General features: G+C 34.6%; 1 protein-coding gene across 3 annotated transcripts; it reads left to right on the top strand.

The window, feature by feature from the left end:
* Window positions 1-417: 417 nt before the first annotated feature.
* On the top strand, window positions 418-16,526 carry LOC147484098 (protein ZINC INDUCED FACILITATOR 1-like). 3 transcript variants are annotated; one of them, XM_086577810.1, is made up of 17 exons: window positions 418-605; window positions 3,377-3,417; window positions 9,527-9,587; window positions 9,712-9,814; window positions 9,950-10,052; window positions 10,186-10,239; window positions 10,344-10,406; window positions 11,678-11,727; window positions 11,819-11,894; window positions 12,449-12,598; window positions 13,184-13,271; window positions 13,743-13,828; window positions 13,933-14,040; window positions 14,443-14,487; window positions 14,607-14,695; window positions 15,417-15,460; window positions 16,264-16,526. In XM_086577810.1, exons 1-17 carry the CDS (start codon window positions 461-463, stop codon window positions 16,353-16,355), a joined length of 1,398 nt encoding a protein of 465 aa, XP_086433936.1. In that variant the 5' UTR covers window positions 418-460; the 3' UTR covers window positions 16,356-16,526. The 3 variants fall into 3 exon arrangements, with proteins under 3 accessions (XP_086433936.1, XP_086433937.1, XP_086433938.1); XM_086577811.1 differs by lacking the exons at window positions 418-605; window positions 3,377-3,417 and adding an exon at window positions 8,889-8,903; XM_086577812.1 differs by lacking the exons at window positions 418-605; window positions 3,377-3,417 and adding an exon at window positions 8,943-9,123.
* Window positions 16,527-21,784: the final 5,258 nt, after the last annotated feature.

Raw genomic sequence — 21,784 nt, 5'->3', positions numbered from 1 at the left:
TCATTAGAATAGTGTCGGTAGTGCAAAAGTTAAATTTTAACTTTTATGGCAAACACTAAAATCATAGCAAATCACAATTCCCCGATTAAATGGAAGTGTCACTTCATTCTTTTTCTTTGGTAACTATCACGAATTATATATCATGTAGTCTCCTACTACATGAGGTGTATTTAAAACAATAAAAATCTTATTTCACACTCTCCTAGTCAGCTAGTCTCCTGTGGCAAAGATTGACGTGGACTAATCACTACCCACTAGTCTAACAATCTGTAATTTAATATATATATATATATATGAACGGTGTACTGCTAGTTTAGTCGTCAAAGATATAAATGTTGCAACTTGCATGTACATTCTGGCAATGTTAGATAAATTAATAAATGCAGCTACCAAAAACAATGTACATAAGGAGAAAGACCGAGAGATTTTGATAGAGGTGTTAGGTGTGTGTGTGTTTGTAATGGAGAATGCTAATAAAGGACCATTGTTGAAGAAAGTGTACTATGAAAACTGCCCAGGTTGTAAGGTTGATCAACGTAAGGATACTTTTAAAGGAGTTCCAATCAAAGAGCTATTCTATGCATGGGTTGTGGCTTTGTGTTCTTGTAAGCTCTAAACACTCTTACCATTGTTTTTAGACTTCAGGATTTTATTTAGTTTTTAAGCTCAACACTTGAATGAGCTATGGAACACATATTACATACTGCTGTTAGATGCTGTAGCGTTGTTGTCGATTTTTTTGTTTGTTATATATATATATATTATTTTCTCTTTGTGGTACATATATATAGCTGTAGATTCACGTTCACCTCTTTTTTTTTTTTTTCGATAAACATATTCCTTAAAGCCATAACGGTACAAAGTTTGCCTCTGTCATGCACCTTGGTAGATTTGACATAGGTAGCTGGTGGATTCCACTGAGCTAACTTATGAGCATCCATATTTACAGTCCGACTCACCCAACCCGAACATTACAGATTCTAGATTACTAAAAAAAGTTTTTCAAAAAGAAGTGCACTTAGATGCCATTTGCACCCTCCTCCATTGAGGGTGATCTTGTCCCTTTGGATCACATATTCATATTTTCCCGTAAAGGATCAAATCTCTATAAAATCAGTCCAAGCCATGCATCCAAAGACTTTCGCATCTTCAAAGTGGATCTTATTAGCTATTTATTACAAAAAAACCATTAATATGATTAATAAGGAGCTTCTCTGAAGGCCTTGTACTTTTCTTTTCCCTCGGGAGCCTTGCTGTTAAAACTTCACTTTTTCGAACTTCCCGGACTATAAAGTTGCAACTATATACTCCTCGCTTGAGTGATATGCTCCTCTCCACTAGAGCACCATATCAAAATTTATCACCTGCTTTACCACTATCTTAGTCCCAAGTTGTGAACCAAACATTTCCGGTCCACATCCAAAGAAAAGATTACATTTCTATGGTGCTCCAATGAAAACTCCCCATGCATATTTCAAAAGATTTAAGACGACTTTCTGAACAGGTTGTATATGGGGCTGGTAGCCTTGTTTTCCACGATAGAGATGGTTCTTTGGCTTAGAGTTTTATTTTGTGTTAAAAACTTATAGGTAGTCCTCAACATTTCTTATCTTTTTCGGATGGTCAACTACTTCTTGGATTTGTTGGCGATTAAATAGATGATTGAGCTTTACAATATCCCACCCATTGCCACGGAAGGAACAAATCATCTACATGAGCATTTTCAAGATCTTATCAACTCATTCTTGGAGGGTGATAGGTCTACCCTTGCAAAGCCGATCATATGCAGGTTAGGCCATTCCCATCCCAAATAAGACCCCCACTTATAAGGTTAAACACCTTATGAACTCCTTTCCGTACCTTTTTCAGAGGTTTGAGCACATCCCCAATCCAGTTTTTATCAGAATATCATCCCTCTAGTCCACAAGGACTCGTTTCTAACTTAGCAAGCATTGCTATGTTCATATCTCTAGCTTTTTGAAACCCTTTTACAGTTTAGGTTTACACAAGCTTCACCCAATAGTTAAGAAATATAGGACCCATTCGGAAGAAATCTCTACATGCTTTATCAATCTTGTCACATTAGAAAGAAGGTAAGAAGACATGGCATACAAAGGGTTGCACGGGCAACAAATTTTGTATAAGGGTTGCTCCCCTGCACTGGGGAAAGCACCTTAGCTTTTCAGCCCTTAATCTTGCCATGCACCTTATCCACAAGATAATCAAAATTTTCAGATTTTTTTCCTAGACAAAGATGATTGGGACCCCAAGATACTTATCCTTAGTCTCAAACATCTTCATTCTCCGACCTTTGTTGTTTAAACTTAAAAATCTAAATTTCTGCTAAAGAAAATGCTTGATTTGTCATAGTTAATCCCGTACGCTTGAGTCAATATTCAAGATAGTCTTGAGGTGGTTGTATCTTCGTAGTAGCTTTAGATAAAATAATCAAATCATCTCAAATAATATATGATAAGAGTTCCTTTTGATCTTAATCCCTTGGATCTTCCTCTTTCCTCGGCCCATCCTTGATAAGGCCTCGAAATAAAATGAAAGGGGATAAAGGATCTCCCTATCTAAGACCCCTTTCAGGAACAATTTTTTCAATGGGGGAACCATTCAAAAGAACCTTGAAGGAGACAGTTGTAAGGCATTGGAGTATCAAGTTCCTCCAAGGTTCACTAAACCCTAGTTTAGTAAAGATGTCATCAAGGAAAGACCACTCCACCCTATCATAGGCTTTCTTATAGAGCTATAAGTAATTGTTGTGACTAAAAAGTTATACCGTAGGTCTGTAGTACGTTTTTGTTTTTGTCACAGGAGTTGTAGTAGTGTTGTAGGTACTACATACCATAAGTGGATCAAATATAAAACTTCTATCTTCAGTGGATCATTAGCATTTATACGAAAAAAAAAATTAATAACAACTGTTCTTTGCTGTAAATGTTTTATCACTAAGTTGCACTAGTACAGCCTTTCTGAAAATCAAATTATCACCTGCTTCACTATTTAGTTTTTAGAATAAGTTTGTGGACATACTGCTATTTTTGATTGGTGGAGAGACTGCCCAGAAAAACTATTTATCTGGCCACTAAGTGTTTAGACTAATAAGAAACTACTGTTTGTGGACAAGTCTGTCCACAAATTTGCTCTTTTTAGTTTTTCCACATTTTAAAGTTCTTGAAAAACCTTGGCTCAAATTTACGTTTTGTACTGTTTTCAATTTCTTAGAGTTTACGCTGCAACATTTACTTGGATGCAATCTATAGTTGCTTAAAATTTGCTAGAACGCATTAATGTCAGTCTTACACTATTAATCTATTGTGAGACATATGCAGTCCAACTAACATCCTCTTATATTTGATCACCTTTTCAGCTTTGCCCGTATCATCCCTCTATCCGTTTCTTTACTTCATGGTGAGAATTTTACATAGCTGAAGCTTCATTTTAATGCTATTCTCTGCCAATTTTTTTCATCCCAATTTTATTTGTACGTACCTAATATTCGCAAACTACTAGTGCATAACTATTAAAAAACTGACCTGCAAAATCTAAATAGTCAATAGTGCTTGAGTGAATCTCCAATGTGGGGTGTAAGTGTGTAACCCGTATATATAAGATGTAAAGTTTACACCCCATACAAAAATACCCTCCCAATGGCGTAGATAATAATAGCTAACAAATAATAGACCGAATTGTGAATTCCCCATCACTGGATACAAGTTGGTAAAAGACCGGTGTTCAAACTTCAAAATAAGCTCGGGCCATCTGTCATCGCCCCAAATTTCATAATAACTGAATACCAAATACACGTGACATCTACAATCATTACGAAACTTGGGACGTGATATATACTAACCAAACAAAACCCAAACTATATAAAGACAGAAAAATCCTACAAAAATTTCGGCCGAGCTTTCTCTGTATTTTCAACATTTCATAAACTTAAATCCTGTCGCGCGTAACCTGGAAATCATAACAATATATATATATATATATATATATATATGGCTACTTAACTGTCTTGACGAATGCCAGAACAATTAAGTAACTCTTACGCCTCGAGACAATTTAGTTCCTTTCCACAAAAAACATTAGTTTTCCTAACGCGTCTAAAATATACTAAAAACATTATATAATTTACATTAGGACTGTTAGTTCATCTATAAGCGTCATTTTATCAAAATTAACCAACAAATAAAATAGATTTACATTGTTTAAAAAAAAATTATGGTAATCCACCCCTACAAGAAAGTTAGCATACTTACCATCCTGCAAATCATATTTTAAACGAGTGAAACTAATTAACATTTATAATAATTCAAATTTAACTACATATCTGAATTTATTATAATATTACACACAAATATCCCTAGCCACAACCACAACAGTCACTTCTACAACTGCCCACAAATATCCATTTGTGTCTCCTCGCATAACCAACACCCACTCTCAGTAACAGGTAACCATTTTAGTCGGGATATCGACTCAGGCTCACAGAACGTTGAGAGAGCTGGATCTATGCGTTCGTGCGCGCTATATATCATATCTCTCGCCTACTCTTGAAGTTGAGAATTAAAATAGCCACTCTTGGGCTAATGGGTTATACCTATCCACCTTGGTGATCAGTCAAGGAATTTTTCTAACATCTTGAATTTAACAAAGAATTTTCAACATGCATTCTCATTAATGCCAAGCCCAATAAAAAATATCATATCAAAACCAAGAGTCGTAGTGGACTAAGGACAACACACAACATACAATTTCTCATAAGTTATATAAAAAAAAGTTTACGTAAGAAAAATTATTCAACTTAAACAATACATTAAGTATGGGTCGCGGTATTAACACCCCCATAAATAGGACTAGCACCATTTTGACCAATTCAAAGGTACTAGCACCCTTCCATTAAATACACAAAAAACACTAACGACAAGCAGCCGCCGGATCACCATCCTATCCCACGGAAAGTGGTTGCCGTGGGGGTTTTTTTTTTTTTTTTTTAATTTTTTTTTAATAGCCACTGTAAAGAAAGTTAATTAGTTACCGCGAGATGATTTTGTTTACTAAAATGGAGTCTTTGCTTGTGTTAATTATCAAAACTCTTCTTCATTAATTTGATCACAAAATTTTCTTATAACATATAAAAATATTTGCCGTGAGATAACAAAATTATGGCTCAATTGTACATTTTTTTTGTCATGGTTTTGGTGTTGTTCTTGGAGTGTATAAATAAACTTTAAAGAAGAAAATGAGGTATCCATATGTTGTATGTGTTTAATACGGAAAATTTGAAGTGAAAAAAAACAAAAAACACAAAAAAAATATGTCGCGGCACCAGCAACCCGATGCCGTGGATTGTGCGATTTTCGGCAAAAGCTGCCGCCGTAGGATATGAGAGATCTCGATATATGTGCAAGTGTTTATGACATATAAGGAATAACCATTATTGTTTTACTTTTTGTCTAAAGGGTGCTAGTCCCATTTATGGGGTGCCAATACCGCGCCCCTTAAGTAAACCATCTATATCTTACAACACCAATGAACCAAATAATCAAATCATAACACAACTAGCTAGAAAGAATTCAAAACCAATACAATTACCGGCATCTTCAGGGCATATCTTACAATATCTATTTACCAATAACAAATTCAAGCTTCATCAAGCTTCCTCAGCTGGGCATACATTTCAATACCCATTGGTTAAATATACATATAAGCTTTATCCTTTTCAATTTGATATCAACTTTGGAACCCCTAGGTTCCCGAGGGTAACACCACCACCCAACACATATTCAATTTCCATTAAATTCGAATGTGATCACAATCACATATAAATATAATGCAACATGACCACCGTCTAGTTTAAACAATTCAAAAGAAAACAACAATACTATTTAACCCATACATACATCAAGACAAGTAGTTCCTCTTATTTTCCGAGACTCACAGGATAGTTTCTCGTTTAAGTAGAGACATATAGTTTTTTGACTTATACGTAAAACACAAATTCAATTACGGATACATCCATTGCACATATATATCGGCTACAAAAAGTAAATATATATAATATGTCTATAGTGGTTGCACCTTTATATAAGGTTGCCTACGCATCTAATCTTTCCATATTAGAATCAAGTCTTACGTAGCTCTTAACCAAAAACATAATTTCTATACAAAGTCGTGCTCAAAATAATCATTATTCTCACTTTATATACCCAGGGCATATCCAACACTAGCACAATGAAAACATTACCAATAAGTTCCATCAATAAGAGAACTTATCTAGAGCTCACCTTGGAACTCTAGGAGTACAAAACAGTCTCCATCCAATCATAAAATTTCTCTAGTAATAAAGCGAATCCGAAAGCAATATGTATAATTCTCATTATATTTACGAATAAGAAAAACAACGACTTAGATCATCTAGAAATAGGTATAACAAGTTTTAAATACTCCCACAATAATATATATAAAGTTTCAGCCCTAGTGATGCATAATGAACCTATTAATTCAAAATTGCTCAAAAACAAATTTTACTATACTTTTGGGTCTCCAAAAATTATCTTAAAATTCATGTCAGTTCCAAACAAAACAACCATTTAAAAGTATACTACAAACATTATACAAAACACTTAAGAAAAGTTTAAGAAACTCTTTGTTCATTACTAGAATATTTTTCCAAAATATGTTCATGCACATAAAAATAGAACACGGTAGGTTTTCTAGCCAACATACCAATATAATAATTTTTCCTATAGTCATCCAAATAATACACCACTTGATTATTTGAAAACTAGGATATATACACTTATTTTTTTCATGTAGAATTTGAAATCCCAATACCAGCCTATTGAGGATTAATTATAGCACGAACTTGGTAAAAATCATAATTTTCAGGAACTTAGAATTCTGATAGACTATTTTTGAGATAGCACAACTTTTTCCACAGGTATCCAAAACCAAGGGCTTTTTGCGTTGAAAAGCTAACACATAGAACTTACTTTCTTATGTTTTACAAAAATTCTCCATCTCATTCTAAATATGCAAAAACTGAATTTGAACATAGTGCGCATAAACTAATTTCCGACGCACTGTTTTCTGCCATCCAACTTCTAGACATCATAATTAATTCCATGGGCCTCGGAATGTGATAATGCCAATTGGAACCGAACACCTAACTCTCATCCCAACCATATAAAAACTTGACCTGCCAATACAGTGCACAAAAACTTTTCCTGAAGCGCAGACTTGTGGAGCTCATATTTTTCTCCACACACGCACCCAAATTGATTAAGGTTGCTACGTTGGATAGAAGACTCCCTAAGAGCATTTCCAATGCAAGCGAGAATTTTCACCTCCACGTAGGCTCAATTTTCTTTGTTTCCTACCATTTTGGTGAAAAGCAAGGTGAGGCTGTCCAATGCAAAGGTGAGTTTGAATTTCGAACGAAATGTTTGATTCCGTCTAGATGCATTTTGTTCAAAATGGAATGTAACATCCCGTCTAATATTTTGCCCAAAACGGAATGAAACATCTCGTCTGGTAAGTCTAATATAACAGACGCAAAACAACCCACTTTTAATTTCTTCCATTACGCTTCCATTACGATTTTCAGTCCTCCATTGCGATTTTTTTCAATTTCTTGAATTCCTAATGACTTCTCCACCCCCCAATTATTTCATTATTTTTGCGACCTTTTTCCTTTGTGGGGCGGCTTGACCTTGTATCAAAAATGCTACTCCACTTTGAATTATCCTTGAGTATAACATAGCAATGATCAAGTGAAAAATACGTTTTTCCTTGTTGTTGGTACGTCATCTTTGCCTCGGGCAACTAAAAAAAAAACAAGAATTAGACTAAGATAATCATAAATGAAATTTATAAATTGACAAATTGACGAAAATTGTAATTACTCGGCTTTGTATTGTAGTACCACTTGCATTTTGAGCCTCCACCACATTCATAATTGCAACAAACTTGTTCATCATTTTCGAAATATATTTTCATTTATTGCAAATTGAATCGGAAGACCCATCCGACCCACATGTTTGATTGAACTCGTTTGTTACACGATTCTAAAATCTTTTTGCATTTTGGAAAGCACCAATAACGGAGTCTTCACTAATTTTTATCCAAGCAAGACATAGAGCTTGATTTTTGGACATGCTAAAGTGAGTCGATGTCTTATTTGGTTTTGATTGAGTGCTACCACTTCCTTGAGTTGCTTGAGATGCTTGAGATGTCATTTGAAAATAATTCAAGTAATTCAACTGATTTTGAAGATTTTTTTTTTTTTTTTTTTTTTGAAGAATTGATTTTAAAGAAGAATAAATATGATTGTTGGAAGTGTAAGTTGAAATGGAACAAATATTGTATATATACTAAAGTTTTAATTTTTGATCGTTCTAACTTTCTGACCGTTGTTGGATATAGCCGTTAGGACTCCAGACTGGATGTTTGATTCCATCTGGAAAAAAAGAAATATATCGAGACGGGTTGTTCAATTCCGTTTGACGTGTTTTGTAATCCAGACGAAATCAAACATCCCGTCCGAAGTTCACAACTCAGCTATTTTGTCACCCAACTTTACTCTCGGTTTCATTGGTCAAATGTTTTTCAAAAAAAAAAATTGGGAATGCAAATGTTTTTTCTCAAAAAATGGTGAAAATTGTCAATTTCCCTCCATAGTGATGGTCATTGGGAATGCTCTAAGCTTTCATTCAGAGTTGGATTCAATAAAAAACAACAAATTCTCGATTTTATAAGGCAAAGGCAGTAACAGTTTTTGCACGATCCATCTTTTAACACCAAACCATGGCAACTCTCATTCAATTTGAATTCACAACGAAATAAATATGATTTTAAACAAGCTCAAACAGTTCATAAACTAATAAACCTAAGTCAATGAATTTACTCACTTGAAATATTGATTACTCTTTGATGGAATCGAATCCGAGCTTCATTGCCTCAATTCTTCCTGTCAATTTAGTTCTTTAATGGCCTAGCAGCGGCCTGGTTATAGTAACTCCATTTCAATACAAGGCCAAACCATAACCCACAACCCCAAAACCAACAGCAAGAATAGCGGGCCTAGAAATCAATCTTTCCCTTCCAAAACATGTAAGTACACCATCACTCCAAGTGACACCACTTATCAATGTGTGGATATCTTAACTCTATACATGCATTAGTGTATAGTGAGAGTTGTAAAACCTTAATGGCACCTATGTAATCCTAATGGCACATATGCCATTGGAGATTCCCAATTTTGGGAACCTTTATTGCCTGTTCACTATAGGTGGTTGAATAGTTGGCTTGTAAAAGAAATAAAGAGGACATCACCACTTAAGAGCGCTAGAATAAACTTGTAAACCTATTTTTAATCATACAAAAAAATTCCTTGAGTCCGGCCTTTTTGTGAAATATATATATGCATTGTGTTATTTTATCTTTGGGAGGTGATTGTGCTGTACATTACTATATATGAAGTCTATGATGCATTGCTGCTGTATATATTTTGTAGGTACGAGACTCCCATATTGCAAAAAGGGAAGAAGATATTGGATACTTTGCAGGTTTTGTGGGTAGGCATACTTATCCTCAGCCTGCTAGCTGCAACTCCAAAATAAGTGCACTTAATAATAATTCTCGTAGTAATGAACTTATGAGCTATGATGCAGTGTTTAAAATAAGTTTGATATGTTGAAGGTGCTGCATATATGTTTGGAAGGGCATTGACTTCTATTATGTGGGGAGTTATAGCTGATCGATATGGTCGGAAACCTGTGATATTGATCAGCGCTGCTTCAGTGTTAGTATTTCTAGGCATTATTTACTGTATGGCCTCACTTTCCAATTGTGAAAAAATAAAGTTCAGCTTGGAGCTTGGGGGCAATTTCCAATGCTCACTTTTATATTAGTTTGTTTCTATACTTTTCTGTTTCAGGGTCCTGTTCAACACTTTATTTGGCCTCAGTACAAGCTTTTGGATGGCAATTGTTACAAGGTTTCTTCTTGGAAGCATGAACGGACTTCTTGGAACAATTGTGGTATAATCTTGTTTGTGTGAGTGTGTGTTGAATTTTAAACTAAAATGCAGCATGCCCTTTCCTATTTCTTGCTGCTTTTGTCCACAATGTTTCCTACTTACACTCTGAACTTGTTATTCCTCTGGATTAAAAGGCATATGCTTCTGAAGTTTGTCGAGAAGAACATGAAGGTCTTGGACTGTCACTTGTAAGAAACGTTTCTGTATTTTTTGTCACAGATGTAGTTATTACCGCAACTCCGCTGTATCATTTGGTGTGAAAACTTCCAACCTAGCTAGCATTTTGTTTCAGGTGAGTATGGCGTGGGGTATAGCAATTATTATTGGTCCAGCTATTGGAGGTTTGCTTGCTCAGGTACTTTCAGACTATTAGATTTGTTTTTTCGTTTTCAAGAATTAACAGAAGGATGTGACAATAAAAAATGTAGGAAGATTGGACATTTTATTAAGAAAGTGAAATGTTGATCGGAAACAGCCAATGAACATCTTTTAGCTGCTGGTCTCCTATCTACTGTATCACAAATTTCAAGTGAACACACAGGAAAGCGTACTATGATTCAATCTTCTAATGACTTTTTTTTGGTAATTTAATTGAATCTTCTAATTACTTGGTGTCTGTTTTGGAGGCAATTCCTCCTCATGTAACTGAATTTTCTCTGAAACATTGGTCATGAACTTTCTCAAGAACAAATAAATTGTATACTCTCAAGAGAAAGTTGAAGAAACCAATGAATGCCTTACTCATGAGTTCAAAAATCACCTCAACGAGGTAATATTCTTGATGAGTATTAAGAGTATAATGAAATGAACCTTTGAGGAGTGCGGATGAAGTTGAAGAGACTTAACAAGTTAGCATGGTGGTCTGAGTATGTTCTTTGACATAAACGGTACAGTGAAGCTGTCACAGATTCACAGCGACATCCCCCCCCCCACACACACACACATAGACACACCACATAAAAAAGAAAAGAAAAAGAATTATGTCTGTCTTCTGCTCCCTCAAGCAGTCCTTGGATGTCTGAAGAAACTACCCCAGTGAAGGGGCATTGCAGATCTTATGATCCCAATAGTAGTAGTTGTTTTCCTTGTCCTGCTTAATAATTGTTAGAGTTCTTTGTGAGTCATTAGAGCGGTGGGACACTTCGCCCACCTGAAGGCTCTCCCCCGGGTTGTGGGGGCACCTTAATCCCCACGACCTGGCATTGTTTGAGGTTTTCCATATTGTAAACATTCTTTTTTGCTATATAAGAAGTATGAGAGAAGGCCAAATCTAATTAAGACGTAGTCTCTCTTCTTTCTCATTCTTCTCTAAATTTTCTTCTTCATTAGCAATAATATAATTTCACTATAATGCGTCCTCAGTTTTCTTTATTTGAATGACTTTTCTTTGACTGAAAAACATTGTTTGCAATTTGATGGTGGGAACTGTTGTATTCAATGAAGGGAGACCTTTTAGTCAAATTTAAAAAATTATTTTGTTGTTTAGCTACATGGGCTAGGAGGTTGAAATTCTGCATGAGTTTGAGGACTCCTAAAGGTTACTGTAACCATTTACTCTCAAACAATGCCTTATCTTTGATCCACAATACTGTAGAGCTCATGACTTTAATGTATTTATTTTTTTAGCCAGCAGAGAAATTTCCAGATTTGTTTTCTCAAGATTCTGTATTTGGGAGGTGAGCAATACCATGTGCACTATCATTTATTTGTGTCATTTGATCATATTCATCTATTGTTAACCATGTGATACAAATGTTTCTACTGTAGGTATCCATACTTCTTGCCCTGCCTTTGCATATCAATCCTGATGGCAGCTGTGTTTGTTGCTTGTTTCTGGCTTCCAGTATGTTTCTTAAACATTTTCCAATTTATTTCCTTACTCTATTCTTTGAAAACCTGAATCCACTTTTGCCTTAATTTTTGTTTTGAATATACCACACCTAAACCGTTCGTATGATCAACTCTAACTAGGCTTATGCCTTGAAAGTTCAGTGGAACTTTACCTAAAATCCTAAATACATTGATATCTGAATACTTTTATTCAAAAGATGAGTCTTGTATAATCAGCATTATTGTCACTTATGCAGTTTACTTTTATACATAATTTAATTTTGAAGTCTAATCACTTTTACTTAATAGATGAGACTGGTAGAATAAAACCTATTATTATATTAGTTTTGCAATTTACACGTTGAAATCACTTGAATATTCTTGTTAATTGTTACTAAGGATTTCGATTGGATTGTCTATTCTCATAAAATATGAAGAATTTGGGTGGCAAGTAAACTTTTATGTGTTAAAATTTTGATCTTTCAACTTGTAACTTAGTCAGCCATATATGATACACCAAATTGTCTATGTACCAAAACTTTAGGTCTTCCATTTCTTGGATTGTAGGAAACCTTGCACATGAATCATCGAAACAATGGAGAAGGAGATGACAAAAGGCATTCAAAATCGAAGAAAAGTTTGTTAAAGAATTGGCCTTTAATGTCAGCAGTAATGGTGTATTCTGTCTTCTTATTTGGAGAGATGGCCTACTCAGAGGTACTCTTATTTTTATCTTGTGGTTTCTAGTTTCTACCTTAAGCTATGTGTGATTTCATTTATCTTATTTCATCTACTTACTTGTGCGATTCAACACACTAAAGAAAACTGATTCCTTGTCAAAGGTCTTAAACTGTTCTAGGCCAAACCTAAAGCACAGGCAAAAAGACTAAGGAGTGATCTAACTAATTACTCGGACCACACTTCAAGAAACTCTACGGTTGATTCCAGCAAAAAAAAAAGAAACTCTACAGTTGAGGTGAGACTACCGGTGGACAAAAAGTTTCATCATGAGAAGAGCTATCAAGCCTCAAACTTATGTGAGATTGACAGCCACCATCTCTACACCTGAACTTCCACCTTATATACATAAAAGTTTGCCCTTTCTACAAGTTTGACCTTTTAGAATAATCGGTGATATGACAAAGACTTAACACTGATGTAGGCAAAATGCCGTTCCCTGTGCATATTCGTTTTGTATGTTTTTTATTTGAAATCACTGCTCACCCAATAATATTATAACATGCAAATTTTACAGATATTTTTATTTGAAGTCACTATCTATATGATGGCTGAATTTTACAGATATTTTCTTTATGGGCTCTTAGTCCTAGAAAGTTTTGGGGATTGAACTTTTCAACTGATGAGGTTGGTGTTGTTCTTGCAATCTCAGGTATGTGGATACATACTTGTATTAACCGTTTTATTTTTACAATGATCTCCTAGAAATGCAATCTCGGGTGTTTTTCTTTCACTAGAAATGCATGTTTCAGCTAACTGGAAAAAGTAAAAATAAAACAAGTGCAGTCCAGCTTCTTGACAGCCCAACCTATTATACTGTTCTTCCACCTTAAGGACGAGTCTACCTGAAAAGGTGTCGGTGCTAAGTTTGAGTCCAGCACATCACTTATGAAACCCAGGTCTTGTGAAAGTACATTATGACTAAATTTCTTTCAAGATGTAAATTTATGAACTTCTATGGAACTTGACATTTTGTTTCTTTAGAAAATGCAATAAGTGTTTGGAATTTATGAGAATTTATGTTTGTCCAAATGCCATATATGTGCATAGACTCACACGATTAAGCGAACTTCTTGATAATCTCTTTTTGTGAGGTAAAGTTACTAACTCATTCAACAATTAGGTGTGGGCGTTTTAATCTTTCAAACCTTTCTATATCCATTGGCCGAGAGAACTCTTGGTCTAATCATGGTTACTCGGATTTCAATGGTAGGCTATCGGGATATTTTCTGCTCTTTCCTGATTTGGAGTTTATTTTTGAGTTACCTGGTGATACTTGATTGAATTACCTACTTTTATGCTTATATGTGGAGGTTTTGTCTGTACCGGTGCTGTCAAGTTACCCCTTCATAGCTATGCTATCTGGGACCGGGCTTTCTCTTTTACTAAATTGTGCATCTATTGCAAAGAATGTCTTATCAGTAAGTACAATCTTAATAATTAATGTTCTTTTTTGTATTTTCTGTTATCCTTCATGAAATTTAATGTATGGCTGAATTCAACCATACTGTTTTTAAGCTTGGACCCTTTAAGCTTCTCTGTTTTCCTGAGTTACTTTAAACTGAAGCATAAAGTATGTATTTTGTTGGAAGCACTGTGGTGCTCTCACAACATGGTACTCTCATGCTGTCAGTTATGACCTATGAGTTTTCCTGACAATTAGATGGCTTCGATGTATGTAAGTGTTGGAATGTCGAACAAAGAATATGTGCAAACTCATAGACATAATCTATAGATAGAATGAAGGTAAATTTTGGAGGCTATTGTTAATCTCTGGTTGAATACGCAGTCTCCTGACAATTTTTCTCTCTATCTTTAACCAGATATCAATTATTGCTGGACTACTCGTACTTCAGAACAATGCTGTGGTTAGTTTTCCCTCTCATGTGTGGTTTGAAATCTGTTGGTGCATATACGTATATGTATGCATGTATATCGACCATCAGAACTACTAATGGTTGGATGCTTATTTATTACATACGAACAGGAACAGCATGAAAGAGGAGCTGCAAATGGCATTTCTATGACTGGAATGTCTCTTTTTCAAGCTTTTGGTCCAGCCATAGGAGGTGTTTTGTAAGTAGTCCTGGCATGTCCTTGTACAGGATTCAATTTCCATCTTCAACAACAAGAAAATTTTAATTATTTACTGCATGGATCTTTGTGTCCGTCTGTCAGATCAATGTTTCTTCTCTTTAGTGCTACAGTCTATTAAACTATCCTGTACATAAGACCAATGTAAAATTCATGGAGGCTTCTTCTCAGAATAAATTTCACTGTGGAGTGATGTTTAGTGTGGGCCGTGCAGATAGCTTAGATCTGCAACTGCTTGGAATTAGATTAAATTTGATGACATTAGAATCATATGTGTACATCCTCGGCCTAATAGTAGAATGTGATGCAACCTAGCGTGTTCCATAGTCACATCAGTCATATGTTGTGATATGGATGGAACATTCAAAACTGGTGATACTCATACATTATCACACCTTATACTAACGGAAAGGCAGGTCGTTTGATCGCAATCACATTTTCAAGCTTGATTTAGTGCACTTGATGCTATCTTGGGAGTTCTCTGTCTCCGACTTCCCTTCGAAAGTTGGCTCTTTTGGATTAGCATTTCTAGAATAAGGATGTTTCCTATATGATCATTCTCCTTATATGTTAGTTATACCTTTATTTATTTGCTTCCCAAGCCAACCAATATTTCATTGAATATTTTGGTGATTTGGTGACATAAAATAAAGAATTGCAATTGCAAATCTTTTCTTGGTTACTCATGTCTTTATATATACAGATTTTCCTGGGCAGAAAAGCGTCAGGACACTTCTTTCCTCCCTGGTACGTAATACTCTACTCTAAATTGATGGTTCTGTTAACAATTTGTAACAACAATTATGGTTCAATGTCTCTAGCTGTCAGAGAATAGGTATGAACATCTTAACAATTACCAGGCCTAGTCTGATTCACATCAAGTCACCTACTTGGTGTTCATCTAATGTTAGGCTTCCTTTTAAATGCCTTCTCCAACACCAAAGACATAACACTGGAATCTGGAATGCCTTTATGCCAATGATGAAACTAATGACTTATTCATCTCTAAAATTTAACTGAATACTGGGTTCTCTTGTTTTTCGTCATAATCATTGTAAATATCTTTAGAGTTGACGTTAATCCAAACCATGTATCAACATTCTCTTTCCCACAGATAGAACTGTTAAGATGATAATCGCATCAAACCAAATTTACTAGATTCTAAGCATAACATAGTGCAGAGTGGGCTGTACAGAAATTGGAGTTGTTAGCCTGTGATAGGACCTCGCACACTTGCCAGGCTTGGAATAACTAGTACCGATATTGTCCCCCACTTAACTACCCATTGGGCTTGGGCCACATCTTGGCTATGGGTGTGGGGTTTTATCCGAAAAGGCCTCGATACTAGTTAGTGATCTTCCCACTTTATCAACCCACGGTGAACTAATTTCTTCTCCCATGTTCTCCCGTATGGGACTAGATTTCAGGTTCACAATACCCAACAGCCAACTGTAGTGAGCTTTCGATCTCTTGCTATAGTCTAGCTCTTTCTCAGATATTCCTATTGAAACCAGATATTACTTGCAGCTAATTAGCTTTTCGGAATGCAGGGTCTCATATGATCTTCTTCCTCCTTAATGTGATTCAAGTGATTGTGTTGATAATGACCTTTAAGCCATTTCTAGGTATGCCCCGACGTTGATGACAAGTGCATAAATTATTTGTTCATTTGAATAATTATAGAGGCATAAGAGCTACAAGATGTTACATCATGTTCAACTACTACACATTTATTGGTCTTATGAGCAGTTTCGATCCTTTGTAACTTGTAAGTGAAGCACAACTAATACAATCTTGGTTATATTGAGCATTATGGGATGACTCCTTTTATTCCTTTAAATTTGACAAAATTATTGACCATCTGCAGAAAAAACTTCTTTGTATCAAATGATCCTAGATTATATTGAAGGACGGTCATTACGAAATTTCGTATTTTGGATTCTCTTGTTGCAATGGATATAAATCACCAAGCATTTTCTCTGTTGGCAAAGTGATCCAAGTGATGGACACACTTTCTTTTTTTTTTCCCAAGAAAATTGTATCTTTTTTAAATCTATTATTTGTTATATTCAATCTTGGTCTTCTTCGTCTAATCAATATGAATTTCGATATAGGATTAAAACTCGGTATGTTTATCACAATCATAATTCCATTAAACATAGATGTTTAGTGGAATAAGCACATTTCTGCAAAATAAATATGCTAAAATAATATACAGGGATGGAAATGCCATGTGAAGTTGACGAAAAGGGCATGTAAGTTATGCCTTGCTTTTGAAATTGATCTTTCTAAGGCTAAGTCCAATGGTGCTGCAAATCATCAAATTTAACGTAAAATGTGATCCAATGGTACGTTAAAACGTTATACCGCCAACGATCTTCATAAATTTCTCTATTTTTGCATCAATTTTAACGTTATAGATAATTATCTCGGCTACTTGCAATCAAAAAATTTATTGGTCTTATGAGCAGTTTTAATTCAAATAATAAGTTACAAATAAGTTACACGCCACTCACAATGGCGTACAGAATTCATTTATGATTTTCCACCCGCCACTCACAATGGCGGTTAGAATTGATTCTTTTTTTTTTTTTTTTTAATAATTTAATTTGTGCAATTACCATTCTATCCTACTCTTTTAAATTTTTTTGATTTATTTGTATCTCTTTGTTATAATTTCAATTCAATGAGACATGGTCCAACCGTCCAACAGATGAGAAACTCTGATGGAACACGTATTTGCATCATTCGTGCACTGTGACGATTGTACCTGTTTCTTTCTGCTAACTTTCAAAGTTAATCTCTAATGGAGGGAAGATTCCTTTTTGTAGCGAATCAGAGTTATCTAGATCAAGATTTGAACCTTTGTCCTTTATATCAATCCAGCTCTTACCGGCAATCTTCTTGACCCCTCTATCTTTCATTAGCTTCAGTAAAGCTTCGGCATCATCCCATTGATTAAAAACTTTATAAACATTAGCCAAAAGAACATAACTTAAATGGTTTTCTGGTTCCAACTCCATCATTTTCTTAGCAACACGCCCAGCGACATTCAAGTTTGAATAGGATGTGCAAGCACCAAGAAGAGCTGCCAACAGCGACAGATCGTCTTTGAAAACCGACTTTTTTAGTAAGTCATCAGCTTCTTCTAGAAGCCCGGCTCGCCCAAGAAGGTCAACCATGCAGTTAACATGCTTGATTCCAGCATTTATCCTATAGAATTCACCCATCAGTTTAAAATACTCCCTCCCTTGATCAACTAATCGTGCATGGCTACAGGCAAAAAGCACTCCGATGAAAGTAATATAATCTGGCAAAGGTGATGGCGTACAAAAACTTGGTTTTTTGGTTTTTTTTTTTTTTTTTACACGCCACTGGTGATGGCGTACAAGGTTTTTTGGGGTTTTTTTTTAATTGGCATTAAAAAAACTATTTTTGGGTTTTTTTTTTTTTTTTTTTTTTTGTGTTATGGGTTTTTTTTTTAAAGGCAATATAGGAAGATAAATAACTACACGCCACTGGTGATGGCGCATAAAAAAGTGGTTTTTTTTTATTTCTTGCCCGCCATGGTGAAATAATATAAAAAGGATTTAATATTTTGTGTTGGACGCCATTGTCATGTGGGCATCTTTGGAAAAATAAACCATTGGATTTGATTTCGCTATCTCCCTAACTGTATCTACTGTGTTATTGTGGTTTGGTGTTTTGGCGCACCAAACCATTGGAGTTAGCCAAAATGGCTATTGTTTGTTACGTTTGGGTTTTTTTGTATCAAATATATGCAAGGGGTGCAAATACATATGAATTATTTGCATTATGCAAGGGGTGCAAATATTTGCATTATGAATTATTAAGTTTGTATGTTGGAAGTTGTTGAGACTTGAGAGTGAAGAATCCACGACTGAACACAAGCAAGATATGCTAATAGTGATCTTGAAGAAAAGTCCACTTCATTGAAATCGCTTATTACTTTATTGTACCATGTTATTTAAGCCAATACAATCTTCAGTGCAGGTCAGTGCCGGCCCTGAGATAAACCCACACAAGCAAACCGTTTGGGCCCCATTATTTTGACAAAATAAGGGGACACCAGTCCACCACTAGAGTCTACTGAAACAATTTAACGCCCAATTTGCAATATACACTTATTAATAAGAACAATACAGTTATAGGCTTAATTAAAATTTATATATGACTAATGAAATTATTAAATCCACTTGCTATTTTATATATTACGAAGTCAAACGATGTATAAAATCTTATTTGTTACATAAAACAATAAAACAAAAGAAATTCGATTAAAAAGATGAGATAACAAATAATAACGCTAGACAAAAAATGCATTGATTTTTGTTTTTGACATGTGAATTTACACATATAGAGCCACATTTTAAGAGTTGGTTTCAGGCCACAGGAAATTCAAGGCCGGCACTGACAATCTTAGTGTCATTTTGGCACAATTGAACCTTTTAGTGTACTACACCAGTCTTAATTTTAGTGGACTTAATTGGAATGGGTCGGGGTACATGGAGAGAATATTATTGGTTTTTATTTCATTTCTTTGCTTCTTTGAATGGTTTTATGATCTCATAGCATATTAGTGGATATGTTGATTCTTCATTGTTTTCTTTGATAGGTTTATTCACTCTTATTATGTGTTGAAAATTTCTCATCTAAGTGAATTTTGTTTTGCAGAGTTTTAATGCCTTGAATTAAAGGGCTGTTACAGTGGTAGTGACCAATTTAGAGGGATATAAAGGTTGTTTTATTCATGCTTTTTGCTTGATCCACCCACTAACCATGACACTCAGCCAAGAACCAAGGCAGACAACCTCCAGTCTTGGACATCTAAAAATTCCTCCATTCAAGTGAGTATACATTTCTAAAAGCTTATATCTAAATGCAAACCCGTTTTTGTACATTGATGAGCTCCTCTACCAGGCATTCATTCATAGGTTGAACAGGCATTACTACTCAATAGCAATCAATTACATGAATGAACTTGAGGAGAAGATGTTGCTCGAGATTCATAAAAAGTAGAGGACTGATGGGTTGAGGGATTTGATATCCATTCCAAAAGCAACCCAGCAGACCATCCATGCTATTGAATATTTAATCTCATTAATAAAGTCTTTTATCGTTAGTTTGATAAAGCGCAAACAGTCTTATGTAAGTCCTAAATAGAAATATTGTTTATGGTACAAGTGCAATATTCACTAAGCTTCATTGCAACAAATAATAAAGGGAGGAATTTTACTGAATTGGTAGTATATATATTTCAAACCGATTGTAATGGTTTGCTAGCAACTGTTCATTGCGTTCCAAATCCCCCACTTTTTATTTTATTACAGTCTTTTTTCATTAAAAGGGCTAAAGGCGTTTTGTGGGTTTTCTTTTCCATATTTTTTTTTTTTTCTTTTGTGAAACCAACAAATTTATCCTCATACCATGCTATTGAGGAATAAGAATAAAGGGTTTTGACCATTAGACTCGCCAAGTACAACAAAAATAAATTCTTTTACTTTGGTAGATAATTGTAATTTCATTGTGTTCCAAATCCCACTTTTTCAGTGTTTTTTTTCATTACTTTTGCTTTTCCATATTCTTTTGTGACAACAAATTTATTACATGCAATCTGTTTTCATTCATATTTAAATTTAAAGAGTAGTTCATTGTGCAGGCGCATCGCGCGGTGATTTCGGATCGGATTGACCTCTTTTGAAAAAAAATCCAAATATTTTCGGAACCCAATATGCGAGCTAAATCCGATCCAATTTTTTTTCGGAATCAAAATATTTGTCCAAATTCAAAAATTTCAAAATAACTTGTAAATTTCAAAATTTTTGGTAAATTTCATAGATCTCTTTACTTTATACTATTTTTGAAAAAGAAAATTTTACTAAACCAATTTAGAACTTCAAAAAACAAAAACTTTACCTATCAAAAACTTAAAAAGAAAAATTATAAAAAATGTTCTTATGAAAAGCTAATTTAAGAACTATACTTAACATGGTGAGGGAGAGAAGTGTTTGAGAGGAGTGGGAGAGAGAGGGAGTGAAGTAGCTGCTAAGATTTATTTAGTTGTTTGTTTTGTTTTGTTAGTGTAGAAAACTAGAAAATAAATGAATGGTCATAATCTTATCAAATGGACAATGAAGTTTTGTTATATTATAAGTACATGATTTTACAAAAAATTAGAAATAATGTCAGAAATTTCAGATTGGCTCCGTTTCAAAACTTTCAGATTGAATATTTGAGAGTTATATCCAAATCTGATCCAATTATTTTTTGGAATTATCGGAAATCAGAAAATCAGTTATCGGGCCGTGAAAATAGACCTAAAGCCATACCAATTTCTGGTCGGAATTCGGCAAAAAGAAACGCCCGTAAAGCCAAACAATGACTAGACGTTGAACTCGTGCAAAGCCAATCACTGTCAGTCGACAAACCATTCATAATACACTTGCTTAAATAAAGAATCGAGTTTAAGATTCGTGAGTAATTCAAAACGACAGTTCATTATCGGGCCCCCCCGTAATTTGTTGTCACTTTGCAAAAAATCTACTTTTTCGAGACGAGGAATCTTCTTACCAAAAAAGTTCACTAATCAGTGTCTAGGTCATATTCATTCACTGTATTATTTCTTTTCACACCATTTGTACTGTACTATCTTAGAAAAGGAAGAGACATAGGGACAAAGTCACATTATAGTCATATATTTTCGACATATAAATAAATTAAGATATAGTTTTTTTTAGAGATGATTTTTCCACCAATGAAGATAATTTTCACAAAAAATCATAATATTTGGATATGTCTAACTATGTAAAAATTAGTGTTCATTTGTATTTATTTTTGAATTTTTCGTCTAACTGTCTAAAAGTTTTGTGAACATGTTGAATGAGCTAAATTTTTATGAGCACGTTATGAGCAAGTTCTCCAAAAAATCATATCTACAAAAAAAATCAGTTCTTAATTCAACTTTTAAGTTTATGATTTTGTTTGGATTTATTTACAATATAATATGACTATTATGTTAATCTAAAAAAAATGAAAACCCTGAAAAGACCT

This window comes from Coptis chinensis, chromosome 8, assembly GCF_015680905.1.
Source record: "Coptis chinensis isolate HL-2020 chromosome 8, ASM1568090v1, whole genome shotgun sequence".
Classification (NCBI taxonomy): domain Eukaryota; kingdom Viridiplantae; phylum Streptophyta; class Magnoliopsida; order Ranunculales; family Ranunculaceae; genus Coptis; species Coptis chinensis.
Note: the sequence above shows the minus strand (reverse complement) of the source record. Positions and strands in the feature narration are given on the sequence as shown.